The sequence below is a fragment of the Leucoraja erinacea genome, chromosome 34 (assembly GCF_028641065.1).
Source record: "Leucoraja erinacea ecotype New England chromosome 34, Leri_hhj_1, whole genome shotgun sequence".
NCBI classification, from domain to species: Eukaryota; Metazoa; Chordata; class Chondrichthyes; order Rajiformes; family Rajidae; genus Leucoraja; species Leucoraja erinaceus.
This window is the reverse complement of record NC_073410.1, coordinates 11,015,001-11,042,989: the sequence shown is the minus strand read 5'-3', so window position 1 is coordinate 11,042,989 and position 27,989 is coordinate 11,015,001. Positions and strand designations below refer to the sequence as shown.

At 45.7% G+C, this 27,989-nt stretch overlaps 1 protein-coding gene across 2 annotated transcripts in view; it reads left to right on the top strand.

The window, feature by feature from the left end:
• The first annotated feature begins 9,697 nt into the window (after nucleotides 1-9,697).
• Nucleotides 9,698-27,989, top strand: part of LOC129712990 (pro-neuregulin-3, membrane-bound isoform-like) — a 298,967-nt gene continuing 280,675 nt past the window's right edge. For both annotated transcript variants that reach the window (XM_055661825.1, XM_055661824.1), the window contains exon 1: nucleotides 9,698-10,719. In XM_055661825.1, coding sequence (XP_055517800.1) covers nucleotides 10,005-10,719 — 715 coding nt within the window. In that variant the 5' untranslated portion in view covers nucleotides 9,698-10,004. The remainder of the gene's footprint in view (nucleotides 10,720-27,989) is intronic.

Genomic DNA, 27,989 nt, shown 5'->3' with positions numbered 1-27,989 from the left:
TCCTTTCTTCTTTCCGCCCCCCCCCACCCCCCCGTCCTCCATCAGTCTGAAGAAGGGTTTCAGCCCGAAACGTTGCCTAGTTCCTTCGCTCCATAGATGTTGCTGCACCCGCTGAGTTTCTCCAGCACTTTTGTCTACCTGCTGGGGTAACTCAGCAGGTCAGGCAGCATCTCTGGAGAACATGGATAGGTAACATTATGGGTCGAGACCCTTCACAAGTCGGCTCTGACCTGAAACGTCACCTATTCTCCAGCCATGCAGCCTGACCTGCTGAGTTATTCCTGTACTTCATGCCCATAACATTAGGTAGCAGCCATTTCTGCAAATGTGGACCCAAAAAGGGTTGGATGCAGTAGAGTCTTGGAGTGATACACTGTGGAAACAGGCCCTCTGGCCGCACTGGCCAACATGTCCCAGCTACACTAGTGCTATCTGCCCGTGTTTGGCTCATATCCAGACAAACCTATCCCATCCATGTGCCTGTCTAACTGTTTCTAAAACGTTGGGATAGTCTCTGCCTCAACTACATCCTCCAGCAGCTTTCTAAGTGGCAACCTTCTAAGCTCAGAGAGGTCCAAAGTAACTTGCACATGGATCAATAAAATCTCCTAAAAGGACAGAAAATAATTATAAAGGTTAATGGAATAGCGAGCGCTACTGTGTGAAGACTGGATTGGAAGGACATGATGTGCTAAAACTACAGAGAGATAGTTGCAATATAAATGGGAAACTGAGAGCAGTTCTGGGCACCACATCTAAGGAAGAATAGTTTGATCACAATACAGATTACGTAGAATGCTATCTGGGACGTAATGGTTGAACTATGAAGAGATATTATGCAAGGCAGAATTTAATATAGGATTTGGATGCTCAAGGGGGTGATTTGCAGTTTGCAGGATATTACGGAGAGATAGGTTTCACTGTATCTCGGTACACGTGACAATAAACTAAACTCATAAACTAAGCTCAGATGGAGTGAAATTAGTTCTAATGAAGTCAAGGATGAGCAGACATGGTCTAACAATGGTCTAACAATGAGAGCCAGACACTTCATTGCTATGTAAATTCTGCTTCTCCCCCCACAGATGCTGCCTGACCTGCTAAGTGTTACCAGCACTTCCAGATTCTACACGAGTCATTAGTGGCAGATACTGGAAATCAAAAATAAATGCAGAAACTCCAGAAAATAATTGACAGGGTTGGCGGAGAGAGTCCAGCCGTGAGCAGCTCCACCATCAGCTCACAGCTACAGTCTTACCTTGAGGTGGGAGGGCATCAGACCTCAGAGCACAGATCCTGAGGCCATGCATTAAACCATAGCCTCTATTACAGTCACTGGGAGAACATGCAAACTCCACGGAAGACAGCATCCAAGGTCGAGATTGTACCCAGCTCACAAGTACTATGAAGCTTCGGCTGCCCCACTCTGCCGGCTCGTTATTTGATTTAGATTAATTTAAAATAGTCATAAAAATTAAAATCTGGTGAGTCCACTTACCGTGTCCACCCAGTGCCCAGGTTCCCATTCGGATGAACGAGGAGGCATATATCACACTTCTGCCCCCTTGGTCTCGGCACTGTCCAACTCCAGAGTGGTACATCAGAAGCAACGAGTGAGTTTAGGTGTTAACTTCAGAACCACCGTTTGAAAAGGAAACTCCATCATCAAGCCAATGTTTTTCAGATCGATAACCTTTCATAAAAAGTTAGTGATGAAATGGATTTTCTGTAACTAGAGATGTCGACTGAATCCCCGAATGATTACAAACACTGATGAGAAAATATGGAAATGGGAAGGTGGTGACGATGATCCGAAAATGTTGAACTTGATGTTGAATGTGGACGTCTGTGATAGACCTCATCACCTGATGAAGAGCTATTCCTTCAGCAAGCACGGAGAATGTAAGGGATTGAGGCTCAATGGAATATTCTCTATGCCATAGATCCATGGATCTAAGGATGAAGGTATAAACTTGTAGGCAACTGGGATCTCACTGACATGGTTCTGCACATGGAGAAAGATTCCGCAATGTGAATGCCCAATTTGGAACGAGCTTATTGAAAGCTATACAAGAGCTTCATCAGGAAAGGCGTGCCTGGCAAGAGTTGAGGACAGGACAACTACTCTTTTAATGGCCTGATGCTTTTGAGACCATATCAGCTCTTTCACCTGGTGTAGGAATCAGAAGTATCTATGCAACTGCAAGTTGGCACGGACTCCTGGCCACAAAGGTACAAGTGTAAAAACTCTGAATGTCCGCTTGGTCACTGCCATCACTTCCAACGTTGGACTCGCCATGGAGTTTAGTAATGTGGCACAAACTTCCTTGGGCTTGCTAAAAATTATCCTGGGAAACCTTTTGCCTGAGTCTGTGCTAGAGGGGAGAGAGGGAGAGAGAGAGAGAGAGAGAGAGAGAGAGAGAGAGAGAGAGAGAGAGAGAGAGAGAGAGAGAGAGAGAGAGAGGGGGAGAGAGAGAGAGAGAGAGAGAGGGAGAGAGAGAGAGAGAGGAGAGAGGGAGAGAGAGAGAGGGAGAGGGGGAGAGAGAGAGAGAGAGAGAGAGAGAGAGAGGGGGAGGGATGGGAGAGTGAGAGGGGAGAGTGAGGGGGAGAGAGAGGGGGAGATGAGGGAGAGTGAGGGGGAGGGAGAGAGAGAGAGGGACATGAGAGGGAGGGGGAGAGAGAGAGAGGGAAGTGGCACTTTGGCTTTTATGCTCACTTGTTTTTTAAACTGTTTTGCCTTTTACTCCTTTGCATCTTTTAATGAGTTTAAAACTTTAACAAGATGTTTATTTTTTTATGTGCCTTTTGCATAATTTTGAGTTGTTAAGAGGTCGACAACTTTGTGGTTCCCAACATTTCAGTGGAGTTTGCAATCAGGAAGTTCTTGTATTGAGCTTTTTGGGACCTGGTTACCCTTGGGAGATTCCATCAGGTCTGAATGGATTAGTGGATGAGGAACTTCAAGGCCAATACATGTTGACCCTTTCCCATCTAGTTCCGAGCCACTGGATTGACAGTCGTGCAGCTGGTAGGTGCTGTACCTCAATGCAAGAGATTCTGGTTCGATCCTAACCTTGGGTTCTGTCGATTTGGGTTCTCCTTGTGTCCTCACGGGTTTAAAGATTTTCTCCCACATCCAACAGACGTCCGGGCTTGTATGTTAATTAGCCTTTATAAATTGTACTGTGTGTGTGTGTGTGTGTGTGTGTGTGTGTGTGTGTGTGTGTGTGTGTGTGTGTGTGTGTGTGTGTGTGTGTGTGTGTGTGTGTGTGTGTTGGTGTGTGTGTGTGTGTTGGAGAAAGTGGGACAACTGACAAAGGATGATCGATGGTCGGCATGGACTTGCAGGGCCGAAGGGCCTGTTTCCTTCCTGCATCCTCCAATTAATATTGGTGATCGGGACTTTGATATATAACTCACCCTAGATAAATTCCTTCATAACTCACTTGTTATCTGATTTTCTAATTTAAATCCCACGCAATTAGATTTCAATCTGTAATTCCATAAGCAAACAACTGGGATATTTTCAATTAGATTCTAGTATTTAACAAATTTCCAGTTATCTATTGTACGGCATATAAACGCAACGATCCTCTCAACTATATCCAGGCAGGAACTCGCTGCTGAGGTTTTGATATTCGTATGAATGAGTTGAGCTCAACGGCCTGCTTCTGTGCCGTATAACTCTACTTTGATAGAAAACGCACTGAACCCAAAATTAAATTACAGTCTGTCACTCATTTACCCCACAATGTCTTCAATTATATTCAACTTTCTACCTCACTCCAAGATATCTAGCATTTTATATTTGAGTCCTTTGAACGCCTTGTTACAAAGAAGCCCAAATCATTCTCTCCACCCTCTTTATTCTATCGTCTGTGTGGAATTTGAGCCAATGTAGATTCAATTGGCCAGTGGCCTCTTTGTATAAACTGAGCAAATGTACGCGTCCTCATACCATCTGTACAAACTCCAGTATAATCCCATTAGTTCCATTGCCCCATTTATTTCCCTCTAATTAATCTCTCCGATGCCCATTAACTTCTGCATCATTCTTCTACCACCCACCCACACCAGCTAATTAATATAACATGAACCAACCAGAAGCACCCGGGGCGGGGGAAACCCCTTGCGGTAAATGGAGAAGAATGAGAGAATTCAATCTAATAAACCGACCTTTTTGTGCTGCCTTGCTCCGCCACCCACTCATCCCCTCGTGATTTATTTGCAGCCTGCAATTCACTGCCTGTTTAAGTGTAAACATTGAACCCCAAGATGAGGTTCCAGCCTTTAATCCACTCCTGAGATTCGATTATTCTTTACATAAACCCTCAAACCCTTTGATTAGATTCCAACCTGTGACTCATTTTTGGACAACTGTTACTTACTCATCCATCAATGAACCCCTTGATTAGATTCAGATTTAATGGTTCATTGGTACTTTATCGTTGCATGCACTTAAGTGCAGTGAAATTCCTTTGCATACAGTTCTGTAAAAATCTTGCAATACATAGGCACATCACACCCGAGTACAAGAGTTGACCTCACTCACAGGTATCTGTAAAGGGCGCGTCCCACATTCCCGAGTTATTCACAAACTCTCCCGAGTTTTCCCCTTGATTCAAACTCGGAGAATGTTCGTAGCGGGTTCGTAGGAGTCCGTAGATATATCGTAGCAGCTCGTTATGCCAGCCGTAGGTACTCGGGGCATCAGGTAAGCCGGGACGTTTTTTCCCGACTTACCCGAGTACCTACGGCTGGAATAAAGAGCCACTACGATATATCTACGGCCTCCTACGAACCCGCTACGAACATTCTGCGAGTTTGAATCAAGGGGAAAATTCGGGAGAATTCGTGCAAAAACTCGGGAGAATTTGTGAATAACTTGGGAAAAGTGGGACAGGCCTTTAACTCTAAATAAAAACTAACAGAAACCCCTGATCAGATTCCATTGTGTCACCAGCTCGAGGTATTTCATTCTCTGAACCTCACCTACCAGCCCCTCCACCACAAACCCCCGTAAGAACCAGCCAGTGTTGTGTTACTCTATTTAACAAACCTCTGACTCCCATTCCCACCAAAGCCTACCCAGCCCCCTGCACCAAATCAAATTCCTCAATCGCATTAGAAACAAAGAACTGCAGATGCTGATTAATACGCAAAACGAGACTGTGCTGAAGTAGCTCAGATGGCCAGGCAGCATCTCTGGAGAAAATGGATCAGTCATGTTTCTGGTTGAGACCCTTCTTTAGACTGATGGATCTTGACCCAAACCATCACCTATCCATGTTTTCTCGAGATGCTGCCTGCATGACCTGCTGAATTACTCCAGCGCTTTGTGACCTCAAGTACATTTTAACCTTGTAACCATTTTTGGATTTCTGCATTGTCTGTGACCTTGTGGTTGTTGGAAGTGAATCATCTCAATCCCAGGCATCGCTGCACAAGTTCCTCGGGGCAAGTTCCTCAAGCATCCCACCATCTCCAGTTGCTTCCTCAAAGACAAACCTTCAATGTTAAGGTAGCGTATTTTCTGATGTACAATGTCCAGGTACATCAGTAGCTCCCCTGTGCATGCAGCAGTCCCTACACAAGTGCAGACAGACCTGGATAACATTCAGGTTTGGCATGTGAAGTAGCAGATGAATTCCAGGCATTGTCACATCCAGCAAGAAAGTTTATACGCCCCACCCCCTTCCCTCCCCAGGTCTTTCAATAGCGTTACATTACCAGTAACAACTTCCTGCCCAGCAGTATGGGGTCAGTAAGTAAGTAAGTAAGTAAGTTTATTGGCCAAGTATTCACATACAAGGAATTTGCCTTGGTGCTCTGCCCACAAGTTACAACATGACATACAGTGACAGTTACGAATGACTCAGAAAACACTAAACATTAATAATAATAAAACATTAATGATGAAACACCATTGATCAAGCATGTGAACCAATAAAATACCAGATCAAAGGAAGGCTACAGATTTTTGGCTGTTGAGTAGAGCAACTTCTCGTGGATAAAAACTGTTTTTTATGTCTGGCTGTGGAAGCTTTGACAGTCCGTAGTCACCTTCCAGAGGGAAGTGATACAAAGAGTTTGTGGCCAGGGTGAGAGGGGTCAGAGATGATCTTGCCCGCTCACTTCCTGGCCCTTGCAGTGTACAGTTCGTCAATGGAGGGAAGGTTGCAGCCAATAATCTTCTCTGCTGATCGGACGATTCAGTGGTGAGGTAATCGCCTGGAAACTGAATTGGACCAGCCATATGGATGGTGTGGTTGCAAGATCATGGCAGAGGTTGAGCATCCTGTGTTGTGACTCACCACCAACACACCAAACTATTCCACCATCCACAAGACGCAAGTGATGGAATGGTCTCCACTTGCCCGAATGAGTGCGGCTCCAACTGCGCTCAAAGTTTGACGCCATCTCGGGTCAACTACTTGGCGGCCACACCATTCACCGCTAAACCCTCCCTCCCTCCCACCACCGGTCCACTATAACCTCATGGTGCCCCATAGAAGTCACTGCCACAACTCAGCCATATCTTCTCCAAACGTTGCTGCCCTCTTACATGGAAGGACCAGGGCGGCGGGCGCAGGGAGACAGCTCACACTAATTTCCCTTACACCATCCAGGGCAGCACAGTGGTGCGGGTGGTAGAGCTGCTGCCTCAGAGGGTCACAAAACCCTGGTTCGACCCTGACCTCGGGTCCCGGCTGTGTGGAGTTAGGTTCCTACCTGTGACTCTTTTCTGGATATGTCATTTATGCATACCTCATGAACCCCTTGATTAAGTTCTGATGTAGACTCCCACGCAGGCATCTGTAACTCTAGACACAAATTGATAGAAGCTCTTGACCAGATTCTGATTTGTGACTAGTTCCAGGTACCTGTTATTCTATACACCTCCTCCATCAACTCTTCCACCGCAAAACCCCACAGAGACCATGTGGTTTTCTCCAGGTGCTCCAGTTTCCACCCACATCCCAAAGACATGCCAGTTTGGAGCTTAATTGCCCTCTGTAAATTGTACCTGTAAATGTGCAGGGAGTGGATGAGAAAGTAGGATGATGTCGAACCAGTGGGTGATCGGTCATCAGCGCAGACTGGGTGGACCGTAGAGCCCATTTCCATGCTGTATCCCTAATCTACCCCCCATGGACTGTCTCCCTCGGATGGTCACGTCGCACAGACACATCTGCACTTTAGTCTGTTTGAACTGTTTTGACTATTTTACTGTTGTAATGTTCTTTTTGTTCTCGGGGTATCTAAATCTAAATGTAATTAGTTATTTAAGTTATGACATCGGATGGAAGCTGCATACCAAATCTCGTTGCGCTTATGTGCAATGACAATAAAATATATTATTATTATTATTATTATTATTAATCCATCTCGATTTGGAAATATGCCAGCAGGAACTTGGCTCCCGTCACCGGCTGCAGGAGCCAAGATCGCCCCGTCAATGGAAGACCCGAGGCCCCCGACTGCAGGAGAACAAAGAAGGGAAGAGATTGAACTTTTTTTTCACCTTCCATCACAGTGAGGAATGTGGAGGAGTCACTGTGGTGGATGTTCATGTTTAAATGTATTTTGTGTGTTTTGTTGCTTTTTGTTGGTATGACTGTATGGAAAATCCAATTCCTCTTATTTTGCAAAACACACTTGGCTAATAAGGTATGATTGTGATTATGAGGATCTAGTTGGTGGAACTCCCTGGCAAATTACCTTCACCACAAACACTATGGTGGCTCAAGATGATGACTTGCCACTTACTTAGCAAGGACAATTAAAGATGGACAACTGATACCCTCTGCCAATGGGATATATATCATGGTATAACGTTGAATTTAATATAAATTTACCCAACTCCTCAATTAATTCCAGGCTGTATCTCAATCCTGGACATCCTGTATATAACACACAAACGAGCCCAGATTCTTGATTTAGATTCCTGCCTGGTATTCACTGTATATAAACCTCAGAAATCTCAATATACAGTCTGAAATCTCAGCCAGAAGCAGGGTCTCGAACCGAAACCTCACCTACAGTATTCCTCTGCCCTCTGCCCCATGTTGCTGCCTGAGCCGCTGAGTTACTCCAGCATTTCAAGAGCGTTTTATTGTCATTTGTCCCAGATAGAACAATGAAATTCTTACTTGTCTATCCTCAATATGATGCATCTCACTTTCGAATATCTGTGATGCTTAATGTATGGAACCTTCCAATAGAGTTTTTTAACGTGTAGAGCTTTTAATGCCAGTCCCATTGTTACAGTTCTATAATTCATTCCCGAGAATCTGCAATTTGAAATACAACCCCACCCCCTTCACGAGAAATACACCCGTTATAACTCACTCCAGTGTATCTGATATTCTATACCTTGAACCAGAAGCCGATTGTATTCTTACCCACAATGTATTGCCGGACAAATCTAACCCCCTGAAGCCGTCCATTAGACTCCAGCTTGTAACTCATTACATGGGCATCACTTTCTAGGTGAAGGTGCTGAATTATATGTGTGTGTGTTTGTGTGTAGCTCATAATAATCGTTGAGAGATGAACGATTGATAAGGAACGAGACGGGGCGAGTGACCAGGCTGATCTGCTTCACACGGGCAGCGCTGCTGACTGAGATCGCCCCCCGACATACCGTCTTCCCTTTTTTCTTGTCCTTGACTCTGTGTGAGATTCGATGCGGATATACAGCATGGCCCCGGGACATTCCCCAGTCTCACTCAGCGCTGCTTATTCTACCAAGAGTGCAGAGGCAGGCAGCCCCCCTATTCCACCACCCCCCCCATCCACAAAGCGAGCCACCGTCTCGCCCATCACTTTATGAAAATGCATCTGGCTTGCAGATCAACATCTCCTGGCTCACGGGGGAGAAATAAAAGCTGAATAGAATGGGCCTGGAGCTCCCGGGGGGAATTTGGGAAGAATCGTTTATTCATTTGCTGGGAGAACCTACCTCCATTTCTACATTCGCTATTGGGAGGGGCGCAAGCATTTCTCCTTGGACTGGCATTTCTGCAGTTTTTTGTATGGTTTCTCCACGCTAAAGCCGCCCGCTCCCCCAGTCATTTTCTTCCCCCCATCCTCTCTCTCTCTTTTTAATTTTTCCACCCCCTCTCCCCTCTCCTTTCTCTCGCTGCCGGCGGTGAGCATCGGCGGGCGGGCGGGGTGATGCTAGATTTCAACATGCAATGTCAGGCTGCTGTGGCGGAGCCGTTCCCTTGCCCGCATTCCTCCCTCCCTCACATCAAGCCGATTGGTTTGTGTCCTTAAGTGCCGGGCCGGGGTTGGATGGCGACTTGAGAGTAGCAGGTGCATTATGCTGCTCTGCTGCTACTGACGGGCCGGTAGCGGGTGGTTGTGGGGTCCAGCTGGGGGGGGGGGGGGGGAGGAGAGAGAGGAAAATACGGCAGTAGCGGGTCCTGTGTGTGTGTGTGTGTGCGTGTGTGAGAGTGCATGTGTATGTATATGTATGTGTGAGTGAGTGTTTGTCTGCATGAGCGTGTACTAGTGCCGAGAAACGCCGGGCACCTGGAGAAGCTCAACGCTCGAAGGTGAACCGTGGTCCCTGCAGAGGAGAGGAGAGGAGAAGAGAAGAGGAGAGAGGAGGGGAAGAGAGGAGCGGAGAGGAGGGGAGAGAGGAGAGGAAGAGAGAGAGGAGCAGAGAGAGAGAGAGAGAGAGGAGGAGAGGAGAGGCCGGTACCCAGTATCTAACAGCAGCAGCAATACAGAAAAGGGGGAAGCAGGCAATGTTGAGAAGCAGCTGACTCAGCGCCTCTCCAATACCGCCGGATGACTGCCTATTCCAGCATCGCCGGACCCTGCATCTGACGGGAGAGAGAGGGGGGGGGGGGGGGGGGACAGAGAGAGGGAGGGAGGAGGATTTTTCTTCCAGATGCACTGGCCCCCGTGTGATTTTTCGGCCTCTCTGAACCCTGGACAAATGCGTTCCTGATGTCTGCGCGGAGGCTGGCGAGCTCGGCATTCTCTACAGGATGAATGAGGGAGGCATCTGTGCAGCTCCACCCGTTTTCCCCGTCGTCTCTGCAGACCCTGAAGGCTCAAACCCCGGGGAGGAGCAGGAGGGCTCGCCGCCGTCCCGGGGAGTCCACTGCAGCGGCTGCATCGTCTGGCCTCGCCAGCAGACCTGGTTGTGTGTCGTCCCGCTCCTCATCGGCTTCATCGGGCTGGGGCTCAGCCTGATGCTGCTCAGGTGGATTGTGGTGGGCTCGGTTAAGGAGTATGTGCCGCCAGACCAGCGGGAATCCAACCGCGTCGGGCAGGACCCCATCTTCCTCTCCAAGCCCAGCTCCGTCCCGAAGAATCGAGATACGACCACCAGCACCAGCAGCAGCAGCACCACCACCACCACCCACCCCCCGGTCAATCCTCTTGGCCCCGGCACCCGGGGGACCTCGCCCGTCACCCCCAGACTCGTCACACAGGGCACGGTCCACTCCACCACCAACACCGCCCTGCGGAGCCCCTCCACCCCCACCCCCAGGCCGGGGGTCCCGCTCACCTCCAGTGGCCCCGGGACGTCGCCCTACCGCCTCACGCCCACCGCCACCCACGGGACGCCCTGGCACACACTGCCCTACTCTACCTCTGCCAGCAAATTCTTCCTGCACGACTCCACGCCGTCCTGGACACTATCGAAAACGGGGCCATCGACCACCGACACTCGCTCCGGCGTCAGACCCAAATTCCGTAAGTAACCAGTTTCATTACTCTCCCCCCCCCACCCCCCCTATTGTGGGACTAAAGTGCCAGCGAGGGAGTAGGTGGGTGTGTGCATTCTGTGTATTCTGTGAGTGAGTGTACATGCCCTCCCCCGCGAGTGTGCAAATGTGTGTGTGTGTGCGAGAAAAGTCACTATTGCACTTGCCCGTGTGTGAGCGAGTGTGCATTCTGTCGACCAGTGTGCATGCCCCTTCGCCGCGAGTGTGCAAGTGTGAGAAAAGTCACTGTACACTCGCCTGAGTGTGAAAGAGCCCGTGCATCTCTGTGCTATTTCCTCTGAGTAGTTCTACACGGGAGTGAGTTTGTGCACGTGTCTGTGTGTGTGAGTGAGTGGGCGTGTGTATGATGTGCGTGTGTGTGGGAGTGGAGGTGTGTGTGGGAGTGTGTGTGTGTGAGTGAGTGGGGTGTGTATTGTGTGTGAGTGTGAATGGGGGTGTGCATGATGTGCGAGTGGGGGTGTGTATCATGTGTGTATGAGTGTGGGTGTGTGTGTGTATGAGTGTTGGTGTGTGTATCATGTGTGTGTGTATGTGGGGGTGTGTGTCATGTGTGTGTGTATGAGTGTGGGGGTGTGTATCATGTATGAGTGTGGGTGTGTGTATCATGTGTGTGTATGAGTGTGGAGGTGTGTATCGTGTGTGTATGAGTGTGGGGGTGTGTATCATGTGTGTGTGTGTGTATGAGTGTGGGGGTGTGTATCATGTGTGTGAATGGAGGGGTGTTCTGCATGCTTCAGTAGACCAGGGAATTAACGCAATCCTTATAGAGACTGCACTTGTTCAGGTGCAGGAATTATCAATCAACATCAGCGAACTCATAATGCATTTAACATTCCAATGTGTAAATAAATTCATGCTGACTAATCTTCTCTCCAGTTACAACCAGGATTATATCTGTGTACTCTTCAGTTTCTATCTTCCAATGAGAAAAGATGACTGTTATGTTTATGTCCAAGAACAGCAACATTTGTTCTTCTGCTATAAGATTGGTTCCAACTGTAAATATAGATGATTGTTATTCTAATCCAGTGTATGTAAGGGGCATGACTCTCACTGTGTGTATGTGGGCAATGATTCCAGCTTTGTGTTTATGGTGGCTGAACCACCCTGTGGATATTGAAGTTGAATCCAACCCTGTAGATGTGGCAAATAGTTCTAACCCTGTATACTTCTCACCCTGTGTATATGATGGCTCCTTTTGTTTGGGGCCTCATTCTGGCCTTGTGTAGGTGGCCCATAATTCTCATCCTGTTTGTTTAAGGGCATTGAGTGGATAATTCTATAAACTCTGTATTCAGAGGTTAATTTTAATTCTGTTTAGAGAATAATTCTGGCCCTGTATATATGGGGATACGTCAAGCCTTGAGCATGTGGCTTCTGAATTGCTCCTCTACACATAGAAGCTATTACTAATCCAGTGTACAGGTTATAATTACGATCTACCTATTTGTGGTATGACTCTCTGTGCCTTTTGCTTCCATGCTGTTAAATGGAGGTGGATTCAAACCTTTCGCAAATGCTACCGGGAATAAAAAAATTTCAGTGTTAAAAATTGTTGACAGTGGAAATCTGGCATCAAAACTGAAACTGCAGGAAGTGCTTAGCAGGTCAGGCAGCATGTGGGGACCAAGAAACAGAGTTAACGTTTCATGTTGACAACCTTCCTGGTGTCAACTGTACGCATGCAAGGAGAATTGTACGGCTGTTTCCAACTGTAAAATGGGACTGCTGATTCTGACTATGCCTATTCTAGCCGTGTGCATGTGGAGTCTGAAGAAGGTGTTGGCCCGAAATGTTGCCTATTTCCTTCGCTCCATAGATGCTGCCTCACCCGCTGAGTTTCTCCAGCGTTTCTGTCTACCGTTAATTCTACATACATGGGCAAACATTGTACGTTAAGGCTGATTCTAGCTATGTGTGTGTCTAATTTTAAAACTTTGTGTTTGATTGCCACCATGTCAATATTGAGGCTCATTGGAATACAGTACATATCAAAGCAAATTCTATTGCAGTGCGATGGTATTGATTGTAATGTTATTTATGTAATAGCTGGTTTTAAAGCCTGTGTATATAGTTGCTCCTTCTTGCCTTGTGTATAGCTGTGCTCACTTTAACTTTGATATGGAAAACAAGTGTATGTTGAGGCTCATTCTAACACTGCATATATCAAAGCTGATTGTAATGCAGTCCATGCTAACCTGGTTTATATGATGGCTGAATTTAGAACTGTGTACATGCACCTGATTCTATCTCTGTTGTTGATTTCAAAGTCTGGGTCTAAATCCTGCACAGGCTGATTTTATACTTTGTATTTCCGGGCGTTCTGTTCTTGTCCATGTGGAAGCTGAATCTAATTTTGTATTCATGGAGGCTGCAAATATCATGTATATGAGGGCTGATTCTAATCATGCCTATATGATATGATTATATGATGTCTATACGATGGTTGATTCTAATGCTGCATCTATTCCTGTAAATATAGAAACAAGTTCTGTCAGTGTGTACAATCAGGGTAATTTTATACTTGCGTGCATGATCAGGTTCTGTGCACACTTTACTGTTGCACAGATGGGTCCTTTCCTCGTGTGTGTCAATCTATGCTCTAATTGTACATCTTGTGGCTTTAATGGAAGATAGGTACAAAAAGCTGTAGTTACTCAGTGGGTCAGACAGCGTCTCTGGAGAAAGGGAATTGGTGACGTTTCAGCTTGAGACCCTTCAGGCTTAGAGTCAGGGGAAAGGGAGAAGAGAGATATATAGATGGTGATATAGAGAGATGTAGAACAAATGAGTGAAAGGTGTATGCAGTAAAGTAAAAATGATAAAAGATGAAAGGAAAAAGGCCAATGTTGGCTGTGGGCTTGGTGAAACGTTACAATGACACTCAACAAGAAGACTTTGTAAACAAGTACAATGACTGGGGTGGGGGAGGGATGGGGAGAGAGGGGGGCTGCAAGGGTTACTTGGAGTTAGGGAAATCAATAATCATATCACTGGGTTGTAAGTTGCCCAGGCCAAATATAAGGTGCTTCTTCTTCCAATTAGTGACCCTGGGTTTATGGAGGAGAATGTGAGCAAGGTTGGGACAGGCTGCTCTTCAAATCTGCTCCATCGTTCAACAAGATCGTGCCTCAACTTCTCCCTCGATACCTATTCTCTCTACACATCCCTCAATTCCTTTGATATCCAGAAATCTATTGAGTTATGTTTTGACCATAATCAATGACATTATTCATGGAACTTCATCAATAACTTCCTGTGTTTATACAGCAACGAGGCATAGTAACATGTTTCAAGACTCTTTGCGAGAGCATTATCAGCAAAAGCTGACAAAGCCATATGGAGACATTAGAACAGTTTACTAGAAATGATCACCAAGGTGAATTTAAGGAGTTGGGAAAGGTGGGAGATTTTCGTAGACACTGGGGATTAAGGAGTCGGCAGGTGGTCTGGATTATTGGTTAAATTTGGGAAAGGGCTGGAAGCCAGAATTGGAGAAATGCAGAGATCTTGGACTAGTTTAGATGGAGGGATGATGCCATTGGAGGGATTGGCAAGGAAGGATTAGAATTGCTTATCTGGGAATCAATGCACAACAATGAACAGAGGCCGAATGGCCTACTCCAGCATCTATTTTTCTATGTGTCCATGTGAGAAAATAACACTGCATTGGCAACAGTCTTGGTCGACCTTGTGCTTGCACAGGGTGGAACGAAGGAGGTTAAGGTCTGGTGTTGACCGCTCCAGGGAAGAACAAAGATGTGAGGGTAGACACAAAATGCTGGAGTAATTCAGCGGGTGAGGCAGCATCTCTGGAGAGGAGGAATGGTCGAGACCCGAAACGTCGCCCATTCATTCTCTCCAGAGGTGCTGCCTCAACTGCTGAGTTACTCCAGCATTTTGTGTCTACCTTTGATTTGAACCAGCACCTGCAGTTCTGTCTTAAACAACGATGTGAAGGCAGATCTCAGTAACAAATGATCTGAGACTGAAGTGGAATCCACCAGAGCCAGGAGTGGAGACAGACGGGTGTAGAAAGGAACTGCAGATGTACCGAATGTGTAAAGGCATGGATATGCATTCCAAAACTCAAAGCGACCCAAAAATGGCAAGGTTATGAGCTCTCAGCTTGGGTTTCTGACGGCGACCTGTGACAGGGTTGAGGAGTTGACCATGAAACCGAGTTTTGATAGGGATCATAAAGACAGAATACATGAATCCTTGTTCTAAATCAATATGATTCGAGACTGGCTGCATTGCTCTGTGCATTGAGTGTGTTTTAACCCTGGACACATGGGGATTGATTTTATCTGTGTATATCGCAACTGATCCTGTCACTGTGTACGTTGAGACTGACCCTGTATATCAAGTTTGATATTGCTGCCATATTTATTGAAATTAATTCAATTGCTGTATATATCAAGACTTCTCTTCTCATGCCTACTGAGGTAGCTTCAATAAGCACATTAGGATAGAGGCTGTATCTGTGCATTTTGAGTGATCGTATGGTGGTGTTTGGCGCTGTGTACATTACGAATGATATTCTTGCCCTGTGTATATGGAGACTATACCATACCACAAAACTGATCCTCTCCTGATAGGTATCAAGATTGTTTACATCCCTGTGCATAGTGGATTGATTCTATCATTACATACTGACTGATATTGTCAAGACTGACGTTGTCTCTCCTTAGACTTTTTCCTTCACTTGCGTTTTGAGACATTTGATCCATGTGACTTTAAATCTTTGTGTACGTGGATACTGTTCCTATCCCTAATAAAGCAAAAGGCTATGATCCTGAAATATGTAGAGACAGACTTACCTGGGAATAATAAGCAAACAAGGCAATATCTGAGCGATTGTTTCAGTTCTGTGATCTTTCATTTCACATAAGGTCATTGACCTGATATTTTAATTCTGCGTGTAACCTTATATATTAAAAAAAAATATTCAAAGCCAGTGCATATAGCTTAATTTAATTGCTCTATCTGAGCTGAATCTAAGCCTCTACACATCAAAATGTATTCTATCATTGTGTATATCTTAATTATTTTGTTATGGGGCCATTTAGCATGGAAACTGAGCATTTGGCACATCGGGTCCTTGTCAACGCTAGTCCTACACTAATCCCTTTCATTCTCTCTTCATTTCAACCTAATACCCCCCAGCTTCTACCACTCGCCTACATACAGGGGTAATTTACATTGGTCAATTAACCTCCTGATGTGCATGTCTTTGATGTGGGAAGAAATGGGAGCACAAGGAAGGAATCCATGCATTTACTGGGAGAATGTGCAAACTCGACTCAGACAGAGGCCCAGGTCAGGATCGAACTTGGGTTACTGGAGCTGTGAGGTGGGAGCTCTAGTAGCGATGTCACAGTGCCAGCTTGTAATGGCTTAAGCTAAACCAAAGCAGTTGAATAGAGCATTTTACACATGATTTGGCTCAAAGCATATGAGGCATTTAGAGAAAATGACTGAGCTGGATTTTTAAGGCTACGTTAAATAAGATGCAGAGAGGTGGTAAGGTTCAGGAAGGCAATTTCGGAGCTTGATGCCTGCCAGGACAGCTGAAGCGAAATAAGTAATGATAGCGAAACAGCAATGATCAGAAAAACTCAGTTATATTGGAGGGACGTCTTACTGGAAGGGAGTGCAGATGAAAGTAGGGGCAATATCATGGTAGGGTTTGGAAATAAGAGTTACTATTTTAAAAGCTAGAAGCTCGGCCAATGTAGGTCTGTGTACACAGTGAACAACACAAGTTAGGATGCACAGTCCTAGATCTTGGCTGAATTCCAATTTTCCATTCAATCTTTAATCTGCTGAGTTCCCAAGCACAAAAAACTGAGTGGGTCAGGCAGCGTCTATGGAGGGAAGTGGACAAACGGCAATATTGTGGGTCGGGACCCGTCTTCAGGCTGGTAGAGTGGAGAGGAGGCATCTGGTGGAGAGAGGTGAGGAGACAGAGTGGGATAAGAGCTGGCAAGTGATGGGGTGGATCCCGGGTGAGGAGGGGTTGATTGGTAGATGAGGCAGGAGGGGGAGCGTTGATAGTAACCAGGGGATAGGTGCAGAAAACAATAGGGTGCAAAGAATGGAATCTAGTAAGAAGGGGAAAGCAATGCAGAACCAGAGGGTGGGTGGAGGGGAAGGGGAGGGTGGGGGGGAAGAGGCTGAGGGCTTTGAATATACTCAATGACTGAGTCTTCTCAGTCTCTGACAAAGAGTATTTCATCGATTTACAATCCTCTATGAAGACATTTCTGCATCTCGGTGATAAATATGACCATTTATTCCACATCCCTTACCTCTGGGTGCTTAAGCCTACGGACGCTCGCTTATAGCACCGACCCCGTCCATCGCCTGAAGGATTTAATGTTTTTTTTTTTATGACAACCGGTCCCCACCATCCCATAAATCTGTATAATGAACCTTTGCTGAACTGTCTGAACAGCATGCCTCGCCTTCATTAGGTAAGGAGACAAGAACTGTACAGAGCACAGGTGTTGACTCACCAATACATTATATAATTCCAGCAAGACTTCCGTAATTTTATCTCCCATCCTCTGAAATAAAATACAGAGATGACATTTGTTTTCTAATTGCTTGCTAAACCCGTGTGTGTTTATTTTGTCTGTTTCATGAACCGGCAAGTTAATCGTCTCGAGCATATCACCTCAGCAAATCTAATTTCTTTTCATATTCTTTTTCCAAAAAATAATATTAACCGCCCTTTTTTTATATTATATTGCATATACCTCATAAGTTCAAGTGATCGGAGCAGAATTCGGCTGATCGAGTCTACTCCGCCATTCAATCATGGCTGATCTATCTCTCCCTCCTAATCCCATTCTCCAACCTTCTCCCCACAACCCCTGACACCCATACTAATCAAGAATCTATTTATCTTTGCCTTACAAATATGCATTGACTTGGCCTCCACAGCCTTCCCTACCCATCCGTGCATATGTGTCTTTATAGATCTTATTGATTCACATTTTAACTTCCATGCCCAGCTTTGAGACATAGCAGCAAACTTGGATACGATGCACTTGGTTCCTTTATCTATTCCTTCCACATATATCTTTTAAACCTTAAATGAGTCGGACACTGGTGCTGCTGCTCACAGTTCTGGGAATTACAGCACGGTGGTTAAATTACTAGAGTAATAATCGAGAGACCTGAACCAACAATCTAGAGACATTAGTTCAAATCCATCTGTGGTATCTGGAGAATTTATCTCCAGTTAATTAATTAATCTAGATTTTTTTTTTTCAAAGAAGGCTATTATCAGTTCTATGAGCAGTCGGTTATCGCATGTAAAATGGATCTGGTTCAGTGGTTTCTTTCAGTGAATGTATTCTGTCAGCCTTTACCAACCTAAATATGACTACTGACATAAAGGTTAACTGTCCTCTGAAATGCCCAAGCAAACCACTCAGTTGTATCAAATCAGGAGCACATTTAGGAATTGAGAATGATACAATGCCCCAGATTCAGATGCAGCCAAGGTGCATGCAGCCCAGTCTACCTTGAAAAGTTCCCCTCAGTGCATCTTAAGGCTGCTGTATAAATGGGGTGAGCTACCCTACTGTTCAGCCAGTCATCGGGGTGGTGAATCTGTGGAATTCTGTGCCACAGGAGGCTGTGGAGGCCAAGTCGGTGGATATATTTAGGATGGGTGTCAGAGGTTATGGGGATAAGACAGGGGAATGTGGTTCGGAGGGAGAAATAGGTCAGCCATGATTAAATGGTGGAGTAGACTTGATGGGCCGAACGGCCTATTTCTGCCCCTATCATATGATCTTACGATCAGGGGAACACAGTCGCGAGCACAGAGTCGTAGCTTTATGGAGTCCAACTTCATCACACCTGGATGGGTCGCTTCCCACCAGAGGGACTGCTGCGTTGGTGTTGCACTCACAATGGAGCTGCACTGGGAAGCCTTCGCATGGACTGCAGAGCACAAGGCATCCAATCATAGGCCTCCAAGGGGAAGGTCTCGCTGATTATCCTGGCTATCCTCACTCAGCTGAAGCCCATCCTGCAGGTTGCAAAGAGCATGCAGGAATGATTCAAAGGATCAATGATTCAAGCATGCTTTATTTCTCATGTATGCGACTGCACGGTGAAATTCCTTTTGCATATATTACACCTGCAGGAGCCGCCATTTGGGTGCCGTAAATCCAAAGTTCGGTCGGTCCGCACGCTCTATGTACAGGAGTGGCTTCCACGAACTGGCTCCTCTTACAACATTGGCGGATTGAAGATAGGCCAAGCGAGTGGACCAGAAACATGGAAGATCAGACATAAGGGGAGGAAATGTGAGCACATTAATTTTGATAGAAAATAAACAGCGGGCAGAATATATTTTGTGATAAGTGAGTGAAGTGGCAGTTGTTCATTGGGACATATGGGTGTCAGGGGTTATGGGGGGGAGAGGCAGGAGAATGGGGTTGAAAGGGGAAGATAGATCACCCATGATTAATTGATGGAGTAGACTTGATGGGCCAATTGGCCTAGTTCTGCAGGACTATCATTTATGACCTTATGGGAGAGAGCCTTTTCAAAATGATTAATAGTTTAAGAAAGAACTGCAGATGCTGGAAAAATCGAAGTTGGACAAAAATGCTGGAGAAACTCAGCGGGTGAGGCAGCATCTATGGAGCGAAGGAATAGGTGACGCTTCGGGTCGAGACTCTTCCTTAGACTTTTCAAAATGAAATGGGGAGAGCTCAGGGCAAGCATATTCCTGCCTTAAATCTGCTCCTAGAAATTATAAATGTGTGTGTGTTCTTATACATGCTGCTAAAAACAACATTGATCTGTATTACAAAGTCCTTTCAAGAGTCAACGGTGTTTTATTGCCATATGTGCTGGAATGGAACGATGGAATTATTACTTGCAGCAGCACAATGGGTTGGTTAAGAATGTACTCAATAGATAATAAAGAAATAAAACGTTCAATAATCCAATATAGTGCAAAAACAAAACAAAGACCCAAAGTCCCGAGTGCAACCCAGGCATTCCTTACTTCGGAGTTTAGTTGGTGTTCGAAATCTTCAGTAAGCTGATGGTTGTTGGGAAGAAGCTGTTCCTGAACCTGGATGTTATTGTTTTGAGACAATATTGAGATGAAGGCTATTCCTTCTTCCAGATGACAGGAGTGAAAAGAGAGTGTGGGCAGTGTGGCATGGGTCGTTGTTGATGATGATGCTTAAATTAAACAATAGACAATAGACAATAGGTGCAGGAGTAGGCCATTCGGCCCTCCGAACCAGCACCGCCATTCAATGTAATCATTCTCGAGGAAATTCTTAATGGATTGGACAGGCTAGATGCAGGAAAAAAAATCTGATGTTGGGGGAATCCAGAACCAGCGGGTCACAGTTTAAGACTAAGTGGGAGTCCATTTAGGACTGAGACAAGGAAAAACCTTTTCACCCAGAGAGTTGTGGATCTGTGGAATTCTCTGCCACAGAAGGCAGAGGAGGACAATTCACTGGATGTTTTCAAGAGAGAGTTAGATATAGCTCTTATGGTTAATGGAATGAAGGGATATGGGGAGAACGCAGGAATGGGGTACTGATTTTGGATGATTAGCCATTATCATATTGAATGCTGGTGCTGGCTCAAAGGGGTGATTGGCCTACTCCTGCACCTGTATTCTATGTTTCTATTACATGGGTTGGACAAATCTAATCTAGCTGTTCAGAATGGAATATCTGTAAGGTGCTGTGAAATCTATTCCACTACAATCTGTACCACGCAGCATTGCACTTTATCACTCTCCCCATTATTATTCACCAAGAGGCAGAATCATAGTTTTATACTTTAGAGATACAGCGCAGAAACAGGCCCTTTGGCCCACCAAGTCCATGCCGACCAGCGATCACCCTGTACACAAACCTACACACACAAGGACAAATTTTACACCTTGCCTAAGCCAATGAAGCAAAAAAACCTGTACATCTTTGGAGTGTGGAAGGAAACCGGAGGACCTGATTCCTGGGATGTCAGGACTGTCTTATGAAGAAAGACTGGATAGACTTGGTTTATACTCTCTAGAATTTAGGAGATTGAGAGGGGATCTTATAGAAACCTACAAAATTCTTAAGGGGTTGGACAGGCTAGATGCAGGAAGATTGTTCCCGATGTTGGGGAAGTCCAGGACAAGGGGTCACAGCTTAAGGATAAGGGGGAAATCCTTTAAAACCGAGATGAGGAGAACCTTTTTCACACAGAGAGTGGTGAATCTCTGGAACTCTCTGCCACAGAGGGTAGTTGAGGCCAGTTCATTGGCTATATTTAAGAGGGAGTTAGATGTGGCCCTTGTGGCCAAGGGGATCAGAGGGTATGGAGAGAAGGCAGGTACGGGATACTGAGTTGGATGATCAGCCATGATCATATTGAATGGCGGTGCAGGCTCGAAGGGCCGAATGGCCTACTCCTGTACACCTAATTTCTATGTTTCTATGTTTCTATGACCTGGAGAAAACCCATGTGGTTGCAGGGAGAACGTACAAACTCTGTGCAGACATCACCCGTGGTCAGGACCAAACCCTGGTAGAGACAATATTGAGGTGAAGGCTATTCCTTCTTCCAGGTGACAGGAGTGGAAAGAGAGCATGGCTAGGATGGTGTGGGTCGTTGATGATATTGGCTACCTTTTTGAGACAGCACTACTTGTAGATCCGTTCGATGGCAGGGAGGTGAGTAGCCAAGGTGGACCGGGCAGTGTTCACCACTTTTTGTAATCTCCTTCATTCTTGGGTCAAACCAGGCCATGACGCAACCAGTCAGTATGTTCTCACTGTACACCTGTGGAAGTTTACTCTAACCGATGTGCCACAGTGCCTCCCAAATGAGTGTGGATGAATGTGTTGAAAGCCTCACCAAAGCTGCCTGAACATGAATGACCTATCTTGTGCTGCTGCAACATGGGACTTCTGTGATAAGCAGCAAAAACAGGCAGAACTAAGTGACCCTATAGCTAACGGATCAGATCAAAGCTCTGCAGTTTTTCCATCTCGATGCATGGACGTTAATGAGCAATTAAACAGATAATGAGAGATGCACAAAAGGACACAAAGTGCTGGAGTAACTCAGCAGGTCTGGCGGCATCACTGGAGAATATGGATAGGTGACGTTTCGGGTCGAGATCCTGCAGACGTCAGTCACATAAACGTCATCTTTCCATGTTCTGTGGAGATGTTACCTGACCTGCTGAGCATTTTGTGTCCTATTGTTTGTTAACCTACATCTGCAGTTCTTTGTTTCGAGCTAATGGGAGGTGATTCTCTCCACTCGTCACTGATGATCGTGACCAGATTGTGAGTGTGAAAATTAAAGGGCCTGTCCCACTTGGCCGTTATTTGTGCGTCACGCAGATGGCTTGCGAAGATTTTGTACACCACAAAATCCTGCTATGCCGCGCGTCACTGCCTATGTCATCGCGCACCATGCGTGCATCACGTGCGTGTCATGCGTCGTGACGCGTAAATGATGTCGCGTAAATTACGCGCAAATGACGGCCAAGTGGGACAGGCCCTTTAAGGCTGAAATATTTGCAACCATCTTTAGCCAGAGGCACTGAGAGATCGATCGTGACCTCCTCGGGTCCCCACCATCACGGAATCCAGTCTTTGTTTCACACTACATGACATCAATAAACAGCGGAGATCAGTGTTTTTAGGCGGTGCATGTAAGCTGTATGTCTGTTGCTGCATTAAAACCTTGTCTCCAGAACCTGGGCTGATTCTGGCCAAACTGTTGCAGTACGGTTGCAACAGTCGTCCGACTGATAGTGTGGAAAAACTGACCAGATTCATCCTGTTCACAAGCAAGACAAATCCTATCAGCTCATTATTATCCCCACAAACCTCTCTCAATTATTGACAAAGCAATGGGAAGACTTCGCTGATTGCGTTGCTGATAGCTGCTGATAATCTCCACACGGAGCTCGTAATGGATTCTCCGGGAGCAGATTTTATCACGACCTCCACCAAGACACAAAGAAAAGCAGTGAAATCCGTGGTTCCTCAAGAAGTCCTAATGAAACTGGAGAATAGATATCAAGGGGAAAACTCTCCTTGGGCTGAAATCATACCTTGTATAAAGAATAATTGTTGCAGCTTGTGGATTTGAATTATCTTAGCCCCAATGTCATTGCACATTCCTCAAGGCAGTATCATAGGCCCAACCATCTTCTGCTGTTTCATCAATGATCTTCAAGATGATCGATTAAATGCTTCTTGATGATTCCATAACGTTCAATTTCATTCACAATTCTTCAGGTTATAATTTAAGCTTCAGCTATATTTAAGAGGGAGTTAGATGTGGCCCTTGTGGCTAAGGGGATCAGGGGGTATGGAGAGAAGGCAGGTACGGGATACTGAGTTGGATGATCAGCCATGATCATATTGAACGGCGGTGCAGGCTCGAAGGGCCGAATGGCCTACTCCTGCACCTAATTTCTATGTTTCTATAAAGCAGTACATGCCTGCATGCAGAAGTCCTGGATGACACAAAGTGCTTGAGGAACTTTGCAGATCAGGCAGTCTCTGACAAGGGAATGGATAGTTGATGTTTCATGTTGAGACCCTTCTTCAGATGGATTGTGGTGGGTGGAAGCTGGAAATTAGAGGTGGGGGTGGGATGGAGCATGGCAATTTCCCTCCGGCATTTTGTGTTTTCCATTCCCTCTATAGTTGCTGCCTGACCTGCTGTTACTCTGACAATTTGTGTTTTGCTCAAGATTCCAGCATCTGCAATTCTTTGTATCTCCAAATCCTGGGTACCAGTCAGGCATGGGCACCCATTCAAGGCAATGATCAAACTCTAAACAGTCCACTTGACATTGAGTGACGTTCTATCACTGAGTCCCCCACCATCAGTATTGTAGAGGATTACAGTCGACAGTATCCCGAACTATATCAGGATTATAAACATTAACAAGAGTAAGTTAAACGCTGACTTTCCTGGGCCTAGTGATTCATCTATAAAGTCTGAACCTTTCATTCAACTGCAGGACATAACAGAACCACGATAAAACATTGGTCCCTTGGTTGGATGAGTCATCTCCTACATCAAAGAAGTTCAACAGCATCCAGGTCAAAACTGTTGACTTTGAATGGCACGACATCAAGCACCCCATCCTCAGGAACACGGTGTGTCCCACCTACAAAACAACACCGCACTCACTCACCAAGCCATGTTTGGCAGCATCTCGCAAACCCACATCCCCCGTCACATTAGAAAGATGAGTACTGCAGGCAGATGGAAGCATCCCCGTGAGTGGGTTCCCATCCAAGTCGCTCATCGTACTGCTTTAGGAATACACTGTCTTTCCTCTCTGCTGATGGGGACTGAACATACCGCCAGCAACATTGCAGTAGGATCTTCATCAGGCCTGTCACAGTTGTTTGGGAGGGGAGTTCACCGACACCTTCTCCAAGGATGGGATTTGATGATAGCATCGCTGCTAACACCCACACCTTGTGAGTCTATTTATAAAACACCGCTATGTTTTAGCTTGCCAATTCAAATACGTCTTGTTTATTCCCAACCTCCTTGAGCCAAACCTGATTCATTGCATCCAATATTATGTCACTCATATGGTGATTCAATTTGTGTGGCTCAAATGACTGACAAAAATAAATGACAAACCTAGAGTAAAACTCTGATAATCAGGTATCAGTTTGTTAAAACATTTCAATGTTCGGTATCTGCCTCACCAGGTAGTGATTTTCACACTTCCTCCACTATACAGGGTCTGGTTCCAATGTCCCTCTAACACATCAGGACCTTGTTCCCAACACCCTCTCTAACATTGAACAGGACAATAAAGGAATTGGCCTTATGGCTCGCAAGGTCTGTGTTGTGCATGGTGCCATGACCAACTCTCATCCACCTGCACATGATCCATATTCCTCCATTCCCTGCCCATCCATGTGCCTATCCAGAAGCCACTTAAACACCACTATCGTATCTGCTTCCACCACCACGAGTGCATTACAGGCACTACCCGACATAGTTCATCGTTTCACCTCTGATCTTAGCGCTGTTACACTTAGTCTTTGGCATTTCCACCTTTGGTGCAAGGTTCTGTCTGTTTACCCTATCTATGCCTCTCATCATTTTATATACCTTTCAAGACTCCCCTCAACATCTAACGCTCCAGAGAAACCAATCGAAGGAGGACCCTTGTTCCTGCCCTCCCTCCAACACTTGGTTCCTTTATTTTCCTCCAATCTACCAGGCCCCTAGATCCTGTGTCCCCTCTCTGCAAGATAATAGGGTTCTGAATCCTCCGCTGCTTCTTACACACCAGGGCTCTGATTTCTGTGTATTAAAATATCGGCGCCTTAGTTCCTCTGTTCCTTGCAACACCCTAGCGACCTAGTTTGCTTGGTCCCTCCAATACACTGAGACCCCATTCTGTGTTCTCATTAACACGCCCTTCCAAACACTCCTTAAACTCACCCAGTTTCCAGCTTCCACACTACCTTTATCATCCCCAGAGCCCTGTTTTGCACGATCTGAAATGTACCCGGTCCCATTTCTCACGCTTCTTTGAAAAACCTATTATTTTATTAACATTTAAAAACAAAGTGAATGAAAAGAGTGTTGAAGTATCAATTCAGAGCTGCATCTGATAATCTGAAAAATCTGCCTGTCCAGCACCACTAAAGTCTCGAACATGCCGGATTAACAGAGTTAGTTTAGTTTAGAGGTACAGCATGGAAACAGGCCCTTCGGCCCACCAAGTCTGCACCGGCCAGAGATCCTCACACATTAATACTATCCTACACACACACTAGGGACAATTTACATTGATACCAAGCCAATTAACCACCATACCTGTACGTCTTTGGTGTGTGGGAGGAAACCGAAGATCTCGGAGAAAACCCACGTCATCACGGGGAGAATTTGCAAACTCCGTACAGACAGCACCCGTCGTCGGGATCGAACCCGGGTCTCTGGCGGTGTAAGCACTCGCTGTATGGCAGCAACCTTACTGCTGCGCCACTGAGCAGTCTTATTGTATTCACTAAATGAGTCAGCAGGAATGCAGAAAGAAAAAAAGAGTTAGCACTTCAGGTGAATGACTCTTCCCCAGAATAGACAAAAGTAAGAGAAGGTATATATTTTAAATTGCAGAGAGCAAAAGCAGGAACGTGTGCAATAAATTGGGGACAGTTCATCCAAAAGATGCCATTGCTTTTGGTGTTGCCTAAGAGAGCAATATGACTGCATGTTGAATCATAGTGATATTGGAACAAAACTGCAAATGCTGGCTTAAACCAAAGATAGACACAAAAAGCTGGAGTAAGTCAGCGGGTCAGACGGCATCCCAGGAGGGAAGGAATAGGTGACGTTTCTGGTCGAGACACTTCTTCAGACAAGGTTGTGGCCCTATCTTCTGTTGAATCTTAGTTGTACTTTGGGGGTGTAAATTGAGGGAGATGAATAATGGCAGAAAAATAACTGTTGCGACTCTGAGAAGCTGAACACAGCACTGCTGGAAATCTGAAACTAAAGACAATGTGGAAATATATATCTGATCAGGCAGCGTCTGTGGAGAGAGAATAACTGAGTTAATATTACGAGTGGATGGCCTTTCATCAAAACTTACCTGAGAGAGGTGCCTTGCGTGGCACCTTTCTGATTATTGTTTAGTTTTTAAAGTTTTTAGCGATACAGCGTGGAAACAGTCCCACCGGGTCCACGCTGACTATTGGTGACCCCTTCATACTTGTTCTATCCTGCACCCATTAGGGGCAATTTACAGAGGCAAATGAACCAACAAACGCACACGTCGTTGGGATGTGGGATTAAAGCAGAGCACCTGGAGAAAACCCATGTGGTGATAGGGCAAACGTGCAAACTCCACACAGACAGCACCTGAGGTCAGGATCCAACCCGGATCTCTGGCGCTGTGAGGCAGCAGCAGCTCTCTCTGCCACTTGTATTAATACACCCTGATAATTCCACACTCGGGTAATTCGCTGCTAAACATGAGTTCATTTCCATCAAACTATGATGGCTCTGCTGAAAAGTATATCTTTTCACTGCCGCATCCCCATTCCGGCATCCTTTATTTTTCCCTGCAGCTGATGTCAAGAAGCCTGGTCTGCAGCTTGATCTTCTGCCCTGAGGTAGATGGGGACCAATCCAACACTCCCATTACAGTACCGCTTTAGTAAGGTACCAGACCCAGATGATGAACTCAGAATAATGGCTGGCTCTTTATAACTTGGTTGAGCGGAAATTACTTTGGGGATTGTAAATCTATTGAATTTTCTGCATCAAATGCCTGTGATGTTCAGTGGTCGAGTATTTTTCAAAAGGTATCGGTAAGTGCTATGTAAGTACGTTCAGGATTGAAGTCCGTGGAATAAAAGGAAAATGATAGATTGTGTTGGGTAACAGTAACCTAAGAATCATGGGGAATGCTTGCGTTTTTGGATGTAGAAGGTTTAGTTTAGCAATGCATCACGGAAACAGGCCCTTCGGCCCACTGAATCCACGCCGGCCAGCGGCCAACATTATCTTACGCACACTAGGGCCAATTTACACTCGTACCAAGTACACCAAACCCAAGCCAATTAACTTACAAACCTGTACGTCTTTGGATTGTGGGAGGAAACTGATGTTCTCGACAAAAACCCACATGGTCACGGGATAACGTACAAACTCCGTACAGACAGCACCCGTAGTCGGGATCAAACCCGGGCACTGCAAGCGCAGTAAAAGTCCTGTCCCACTGTACGGGTTCATTCAAGAGATCTTCCCAAGTTTGCCCTGATTCGAACTTGGAGATTCAGGGCAATGGCCGCTCGTAAGTACTCGGGGCTCTCGTGGACATTTTTCAACATGTTGAAAAATCTTCACCGGTCTTCCCAAGCTTACCTGCCATTCGCAAGTCTTCATGAGTACCTGCCGTTAGCGTTACAAGCCGCGACGTACCCGCTACGTTCATTCTACGTGCTTACCACGATTTTTTTTTAAAACTCGGAAGAGCTCTTGGAATGAACTTGTGCAGTGGGACAGGGCTATTAGGCAGCAGCTCTACCACAGGTATACAGAAGCGTTTCCCAGTGGTCAGAATGAGGACTACCACTTTTCTCAGTGTCTTAGAGGTGTGCATGCAGTTGAGTTTATTGTCATGTGTACCGAGGTACAGTGAAAAGCTTTTGTTACCTGTTAACCAGTCAGCGGAAGCACAGT